The sequence below is a fragment of the Homarus americanus genome, unplaced genomic scaffold, assembly GCF_018991925.1.
Source record: "Homarus americanus isolate GMGI-L3 unplaced genomic scaffold, GMGI_Hamer_2.0 scaffold43707, whole genome shotgun sequence".
NCBI lineage: Eukaryota > Metazoa > Arthropoda > Malacostraca > Decapoda > Nephropidae > Homarus > Homarus americanus.
In genome coordinates this window covers 477-9,473 of record NW_024724449.1, presented here as the reverse complement: position 1 = coordinate 9,473, position 8,997 = coordinate 477, and the positions used below count along the sequence as shown (strand labels likewise).

Below are 8,997 nucleotides of genomic sequence, written 5' to 3'. Positions count from 1 at the left end.
CCAACTCACTGTATTATGTTGTAATCTTTGTATAGTGATCCTTGTTACATACCGAGACTTGTAATGACACCTGCCTTACCACACCTGTAAAGCAGATTTTCACAACAGTTTAACTGATATTCTTCTTTTAATCAAATACACAATATTTTCCTCTCTTTTTTCATTCTTTAGAGATTTTTTGTATTTTTACTCTTTGAAGATTGTATTTAAATTTTATGTTTACTTGCATTTTTTACATTTATTTAATAATAATAATAATAATAATAATAATAATAATAATAATAATAATAATATCTTCTTTATGTATCATGAAAGGAGATTCTACAGTAGTTACTTACACCGGCAGGAAGCTTGTTGCCTACCAGAACGTGATGCAATGTGAGGAACAGTTCGGGGTCGCTCTGGTGTACGGGACGGCCTACTACCTGAGGGGCAGCCTGGACAGTGAGGGTTACCTCGCCTGGGTGGAGGCCAACGCCCTGGCCGGCTACTGGCTCGAGCAGACCCTCACCCTCTCCCCGAACATTGAGCGTCGCCTCAGTAATAAAGGTTTCCTCACTGACCTGGCCAAGAGAATTTCCGACAGGTTTGTGTCTGTCTGTTCATTCGTTTATGTATGTGTGTATATCACTGTAGTGTTACGCCCAGTGCCACCCACGCCCACATTTACCTACCCGTACACCGATGCCCGTGACCACCCACCAAGCAGGAATGCTCTTGTTATGCATATCTTTATTGGTTCACCACTGTTAAAAACATTGTACATTTGATCCCGTGTTAACTCCACCTGGAGATGCCACTTTCTTTACATACACACAACTCATCTGTCCCACGCATTTTATCAACAAGTACATGTGTCTCTTATACCATTATTTTAAAACCCATTTTATATGTAATAATAATCATCCTCTATTCAAGTATTTAACTGACTTCTTGCTGAAAATACAGTTTTATTCTGTCTCCTTTGAGAAAGTTGCTTCGTCGATGTTCCTCTTTAAGAAACGGAAGCGACATCTGGCCTGGAGGAAGACCTCACTTCTCTTGACCTTCCAGAAAAGATATCATCGGCAACATGAAGCGAGAGGGATCGGTGACCATGGCCGACATCTATATGCAAGACAGCGTCGCCTTCGTCGACTCCATCAGAGAAGTAGAGGATTCACTCGTCAGCGATATTAGGTATATTTTGTTACCGTAGCTGAGTACTTTTCTGCCATACACCATTACTGTAACTGAGTACTTTATTTCCAGACGCTATTACAATTAACTGAGTACTTTACAGTCAAGCCCTCTAAGACAAATAATAATTAATCAACGACATACATAAATAAGGTGTTGTTAACAGGGAAGCCATCAATGGGGAGCTGGAGATGGCTGACCGACAGTACACGCTGGCGCTGGTCGTCCTCCTGTTGGTGTTGCTCATCTCTCCCATCATCATCATGCTGGTCAGGAAAGCCACCAGCCTCATACACGTGAGTCAACAACGAGAAGGTGAGACTGTCTGGACGCGTGTAAGTGTAAGGGAGTATGGAGTATGGAAGGGGTATTACCACGGTGAGGGAGTGTGGGTGGGGTAATATGTAAGTATGATGGAGTATAGGAAAGGTAGTATATGTGGGTAAGGGAGTGGAGGAGTGTAGATGGGAGAGTGAGTATGTGGAGATGTGGCTATGATGGTGTGAGAAAAAAAGGGAAATGTGTATGGCAGTTGTGGCAGCCTGGGTGTAGGAGAGTGTGTGTGTACAGGTGAAGATGATGAACATATGGGAGTAACAAGGTGTAGAAAAGGATATGTGTAATGGGGGGCCAGGGGAGTGTGTGTTCGGGGTGACAGTTGAACAATCTAACCACGAGAAGAAACAAAATCCTTTCAACATCTGTATTTGTTATTGTGTTTGGAAGTCTCAGATTACAGCAATTATGAGGAAATGTTGAAGTGTTAATTGTGCTTAGGGTCACTGTTTCGCGCCCAGGACACCCCCCAGTTCTCCCAATTATGAGTACCTATGTTTACAGTGGGGGAAATGATGGCGGTTCAGTGCAATCTTAGCCACACTGCCTTCTTTTGTACCGAAAAAAGAAGAAGAAACTACTACTAGGCCTATTGGATAAACTTTTATATTTTTTCCAGGAGTATGCCTACAATTTACTAATTAAATCCTCCGAAGTGAAGAAAGAGAAACGAAAAAGTGACAACCTTCTGTATCAGTTATTGCCACGCACTGTCGCCCACTACCTGAAGCAGTCTAAGCAGGTGGGTCTCTACTACCTCACTGAGCATGATTACATACCACTTGTTTTATGGGATTTAACCTAACCTAACATAAACTACCTTATGGCCAAGATGACACCTCCCCTTCCCCTCCCATACAGGTGCCAGCTGAATTCTTTGAGTGTGTAACCATCTACCTCAGTGATATTGTTGGCTTCACACGTATCTCATCGGAGAGTAGTCCATTACAGGTGAGTTAAATGTGCGTGCGTGCGTGCGTGTGTGTGTGTGCGTGCGTGTGTGTGTGTGTGTGTGTGTGTGTGTGTGTGTGTGTGTGTGTGTGTGTGTGTGTGTGTGTGTTTTATATCTCTTAACTTTCAATAACCACCAGTTTAAAGTTCAAGTGTCACAATGCATCAAGGAGTAGAGAGTTCAGTTCATTTGTCTGCTATAAAATCCTTCTGTCTTAGGTTAAGTGAGAACAACTTCCGTGAGACCACCGGGCGATGGTCAGGAGAGACACTTGAGTTAATAAAGTAAACTATATTAGACCAAGTGAACATAGTATGGTTTAAGATAGACAACCACACCATACCACACCACACCATACCACGCCACACCATACCACACCACACCACACCACACCACACCAGTTCAAAAAAATATTCAATAGTATACTCTTGTTACATTAAACTATGACTGGTATATGGAGCTGAGACCATTGTCGCTTGATGCGGAGTACAGTTGTTCTTATTACATTTCCTTTATTAACTGTTAAGTAATTTAGGAGGCAGGTGATGATGCAGGTTGTTCTACAGGTGGTGACGCTTCTCAATACACTCTACAAGCAGTTTGACGCCAGCATCGAGAAGTATGACGTTTACAAGATGGAGACAATTGGTGATGCTTACATGGTGGTCTCTGGACTACCCAATAGGAATGGTCAGATATTTTCATCTCTCTCTCTCTCTCTCTCTCTCTCTGCTGCATTACTGACTCATCTCTTAATACATCTCGCACGATCTTTCACTATGCACCAGTAGCCTCTATTTCTTGTTTATCATGGACCAATAGTTCCTCTCCCGGGGTTTTTATGCATCAATATTCCTTCCTGTGACCTTGAGCGCAGCAGTAGTCCCTCCCTCTAGCCTAAACTGTATCTGAATTCCTTCCTCTGGCCTACCATGCTCCAGGACTATTCCTCCCAACACTATAATGCACCAGCAGCCCCTGTTCATACCCTACCATGCACAAATAGCCTCTGTCTATAGCCTACCATACACCAGTAGTCCCTGTCCATAGCCGAGCATGATATACTTGCACCCATCCCTTCACCCCGACCCCTACCATGCACCATTGCCACCACCCCCCCACCATCAATGCCACCCTCCCCTGGGCACTGTAAACTCTAAGACCACTCACCCTAACCCTTACAGGAGAGCGTCATGCCTCGGAGATCGCAGATATGGCCCTCACGCTCCTGGAGTTGGTGTCGCAGTTTGAAATCGGACACAAGAAGGGTGAGCTGCTGAAGGTTCGCATTGGCATCCACTCCGGCACTTGCGTCGCTGGTCAGTGTTCCTCCCCCTCCTGCTTCTACACCTACTTACCGAAGAAATTAGTTAAGCAGTTAATGAGAGAGTCAGTGGATTTAGGTCTTGACTTCATTTCATAACACATCTGACTCTCCTCAAAATGACATACGCTAGGCTCAACTTTCAATGCTTCAAATCACCATTAATAATTTAGCCTAGTACTACTAATGCTTGAAGTCAACGTAAATCATATCCTAACACTATACCTTCAAATCACCAGGATATATTACCTCAACACCATAAAATTATAGTGACTTACATCTCGTGCATGACCTAACACTATCAGCAGGAGTTACCATTAACACGATCATCATATCTACTGTAGGTGTTGTGGGTATCATGATGCCTCGGTACTGTATGTTTGGCAAGACCGTCACCACAGCACACTTCATGGAGAGCTCCGGGGAACGTGAGTATTTATACCTTTCCTTATTATAACTTATTTACTCGTGTATATTATTCTTATTACTTTTTAACTTGTTTATTTTGATTTACCTTGACTTTAGACATCATCAATCAAGCGATACTAGTGGGCTGACTACGTTGAAATTTTGTTGAAATTTAATGAATCGAATGTTGTTAAGTCCACTAGTACATATTGACCCCATGTGTGGATCCTGTGTTATCGTACACACTCACTCTTCAACCCAGCTTGTTGTTCTGTTGTCTACCATCCAAATTTTTCTTCACACTGTCTTTTGCCACCCATTTTGTCATTCACACTGTCTCCTATCAGTTTGCCTTAGTGCTCTCTCTCTCTCTCTCTCTCTCTCTCTCTCTCTCTCTCTCTCTCTCTCTCTCTCTCTAATCAAAAACACCTGAAGCTTCACATTCATCTGTAATCCATGATGCCCTTATTGTAGCTGCCTGGAGCCCTGAACAACTATAAGTCCCAGTTACGATATGCCAATGTGAAGTGGGGTCTAGTTCTATTAGGCTTCAGTACTTATGATAAAGTTAAGTTGGGAAATATTAGAGCTGGGGTCTAATAGTACGAAGAGCCATTTATCCTGGAGGTATTATAGAATCCTTGGTTACAGTATGGATGGTTCCTCCCGCTGCCTACTGGTGTGGTCCTCTCCCTCCTCCACATCACTCCTTGTTTGCTCCTGTCTTCCTCTCCCCCCCTCCGCCCCCCGCCGCTGGTGTGGTCCGTCCTTCCTCCATCTCCTTCATCGTCGAATTTTCAGCTCATACGGTCACACCTCCGCCCACAGCTATGAAGATTCACGTAAGCGAGACGACGCAGAAGATTCTAGCAACGACGGGTCGCTACCGCCTGCCGTTCCACCGTCGCCTGCAGGTGGTGAGCAAGTACAGAGTCAACACCGTCGAGGTCAGTCATCCTTTTGGCTAATTCCTGTGTGTTAACTCTCCCAGGTAGTTGTGTTTTTAGAAGGGATTATTTTCATATCTCTCTCTCTCTAGCTGTGTGTCACCAGATGGTACAGGAAATGAGTAATCATATGATCCTTAATTTATTACTTGACTGAGTGGATTATCATGTGTTATATGTAGTGATGATGGATGGTGTTATATGTAGTGATGATGGTTGATGTTATATGTAGTGATGATGAGTGGTGTTATATGTAGTGATGATTAGACAATAAAATAATAACAGTTTAATGCTAAACAAATATAGTTTGCTGTACCGTTGTAGTGAAAAACATGGTGGAACTTACATACACCGTTAATGAACTATTGATGGAAGAAGTTTTGGGGACTGAATAGTGAGACGATGTGGAGCCTCCCGCAGAGTGGCGTCCTACCGTTGCCTAGCGAATGAGCCGCCCGGAGGGCAGCGAATCTGCTAGTATATATATATAGTTAAGTTATAAATGCAAGAAAGTGGTTTTCTTACCGTAGAACTCAGATACCCTCACACTGGTTACTCACCCAGGAGATTATGGTGTATCACTACGTAGAATTTCACTCTGCTTCCGGCATTCAATGCGTTGTGTACTTGATAAATGATGATTTAATGAATTCCATTAACTTCCAACATCCATCTAAGTTATTGGTTATACTTGTCATAACCAATCAGTCATTACCTTTGATAATAATAATAATAGAGGGGTCACAGATACGGGCAGATAATTGCACTTACGTTTATTTGGCACAATTCCATACACTGGACTTATAATTTGCATGGATAGGTCAGTCACTCACATTCACGCCACAGTACCGTAAGTTATAAGGGAGAGTTTGCCAACTTGGAGAATTAATCGTTTAGATCTATTAGGCCGGCCTGGAGTGCTCTTGTAGCAAACAGGTCCTCACCATTGATCACTTCCTTTACAGGGTGTGTTAACTTGTCGCTGGACTTAACAAAAATCTCGGGGATTTGCACACACAGACTCGTAGCACTGGTAGGACTGTATGGCCCCTGTTCTAAATCCGCGGAGCAGGAGGTCTTATATTACCCAAGGTCTAAAGCCTACTGGCTAAAATGTGGTTTTGAGGCGTGAGATGACCCCTACCTTATCTCTACCTAAACAAACATTTGGGATGGGTTGTGCGGGAGGCCCAGCGCAACCCATGACATATATATCTATATATATATATATATATATATATATATATATATATATATATATATATATATATATATATATATATCATGTAGATCCACTGAAAATGGAAAAGATAGTCTTGATAAATCACAAAAGGTAAAAGTTGAAGATGTCTTGAATAAAACGAAAGCTAAGGTGCCGTTGTTTCCTTTTCCGTGTGATTTTATCATATATATATATATATATATATATATATATATATATATATATATATATATATATATATATATATATATATATATATATATATATGTGTGTGTGTGTGTGCGTGTACCGTTGTCTCAGTAGGGTTGCCCAAATCCTTCGTTTGTTTGTCATATTGTCTCACAAAATCGTAAAGATATTTTTTGGAGCGAGTGCCTAGAGAGTGCAGGTAGACAAACAAGGTCAGTGTCCAGCAGGAGTAAAGAGTCTTGCTGTATTGTGGCAGGAGACGGAGCTGGACACCTACTGGCTGGAGGGCCGCATCAACCCCCACCAGCCTCGCCACCGTGATGCCAAGAACGAGGACGCCACTCCAGCCTTCCTTGCCTACGTCAATGAGGGCAGCACACTAAACCAGCGCCACAGAACCTCCTCCAAGCTATAGATCTGCCGTCACCGTTCCTCCGTCACTGTAACCGTGTGGTGAAGACTTGTAACTTATGTGTTACCTTCACTGTTATATTTGTAACTCTTGTAACTTGCCCTGTAGTCTCAGCTGACCAGTTAAATCAATTATTTGTAACATCTGTTTGTACATGTTCAGATTATTTGATGTCCACACAAACACTATTTACTTCTTATATCTATTAAACAAAATATATGGCCACAGTATGTTGGTATGATTAATTAACAGACAATGGGCAACTTTCCTTTTACGAGAGAATGTAGTAGTTTATTCGGAGAGCTCCTTTAATGACACACCAGGGCTTATAAACAGGTAGATGGAGCGGGGACGATATTTACTATCTGACCTGAAATGATGACCATTAGTTCATTACCCTTTACCTAATTAATTCGGGTGATGATGATTATATCATATAAATATGTATTTAGCTCACATTTATATAATAAGTACTGTCTATATGTTGACACAGGCTAATACACCGTTAACACACTCTTCTCACCACCACACTCTTCTCACCACCACACTCCTATCACCACCACACACCTCCGCACCACACCTCTCTCGCCCCCCCCCCCTACACACACACACACAGTTCAAGTAGGATGAAAATTACATAATTTGAGTTGTTTTACTATTAAGCGCGTCCAGGGCCGGATTTACCAATAGGCCAAGTAGGCCATTGGCCTAGGACCCACCGGTATCTGGGGCCCCACTGAAACTAATTTGTTGAGCAGCGTGCCAGCGTATAACCTTGTTTCAAGTGTACACCGAGTATTTCATTATATAATATATTCACAACCATAAGGGCCCCTGTACAATAAGTATAGGCCCGCAGAGGTCTTCAACTGGTGGGCCATGGGGTGGTTCTAAGGTGGGCCACGGACTAGGCCCTATAGTAAAATGAAGAAAATGAGATAAAATAAGATAATAAAAAAATATATATATATACATTTTTTAAATGTCCGTGTCCCACCATCGATCTATCTATCAATCTATTTATCTATCTATCTATACATACATATATATACGAGAGAGAGAGAGAGAGAGAGAATAAAGTTCAAGAAACCTTCAGCGCCTTGATGTGTGAAGGACAGGATCGTTTCACGTTCAGTACGTGTCAGGGTTACCGTTGGTTTGTTGACAGCTCGCTCAGCCAGTCAGTAATTCTCAGCCTCAGCTCAGAGTGAATGCCTACTCAGAAATAAAGAAGCTGTTAAGCTTCTTAACGGAGTATGACAGTCTGAAATATGATGATCTCAAAGCCCAACTGGAATTCGTTGTCAGTACCTATTCCAGTGACCTGGAAGCATCTGTTCTAGATGAGTTTTTGCAATTTAAAGACATTTTGTCTTCTGAATCTGACAGGTCAGTGACAAACATCTCCACTTTGCTGAGGTCCAAAGATGGTAGTTTGACAACTGCCTTTCCAAACATAAGTATCTTCGGAAGAATTGTCCTTACCATCCCCATTACAATTTCTGAAGGAGAGGCGTCTTTCTCTACTCTATCTAGGGTGAAAAATCACCTGAGGTCTACCAAGGGACAAACCAGATTAAACTCACTTTCATTATTATGCATTAAATCTGGCCTCCTACAATCCCTTGACACACACAGTATCATTGACAAATTTTCCATGAAAAAAAGTAGGAAGAATTTAGTTTGAAATTCACACAGTTTGCTGTACTTCATGTGCTTGGAAAATTGATTATGCTTCAAGTAAATTGTATTTCTTTCATTATTCCCATATATAAGGTGTACATGATATAGAACTAATTTGATTAAAAGGAATGATGTGTCACATTGTGTTGAAATTATTATTTCTTACATTATAATATTATGATATGTAATATTTGATGACATTTGGCCATTAAAAATAATTGCATTAAAAAAAAAAAAAAATATATATATATATATATATATATATATATATATATATATATATATATATATATATATATATATATATATATATAATATATATATATATATATATATATATATATA

The 8,997-nt window shown here is 41.2% G+C and overlaps 1 protein-coding gene across 1 annotated transcript; it reads left to right on the top strand.

Annotated features, from left to right (window-relative positions):
* Positions 1-308: 308 nt before the first annotated feature.
* Positions 309-5,352, top strand: LOC121864398 (atrial natriuretic peptide receptor 2-like). Its single transcript, XM_042363424.1, has 9 exons — positions 309-586; positions 1,054-1,179; positions 1,346-1,514; positions 2,084-2,257; positions 2,377-2,466; positions 3,034-3,157; positions 3,652-3,786; positions 4,136-4,219; positions 5,028-5,352. The coding sequence occupies exons 1-9, from the start codon at positions 309-311 to the stop codon at positions 5,165-5,167; spliced, it is 1,320 nt and encodes a 439-aa protein (XP_042219358.1). The 3' UTR covers positions 5,168-5,352.
* Positions 5,353-8,997: the final 3,645 nt, after the last annotated feature.

Excerpts from the sequence above, each read along its gene's own strand:
- LOC121864398 (XM_042363424.1), top strand. The coding sequence starts at position 309 with ATGAAAGGAGATTCTACAGTAGTTACTTACACCGGCAGGAAGCTTGTT. Across the intron at positions 587-1,053 it reads GCCAAGAGAATTTCCGACAG|AAAAGATATCATCGGCAACA; the intron begins GTTTGTGTCTGT and ends TTGACCTTCCAG. Across the intron at positions 2,258-2,376 it reads ACCTGAAGCAGTCTAAGCAG|GTGCCAGCTGAATTCTTTGA; the intron begins GTGGGTCTCTAC and ends CCTCCCATACAG.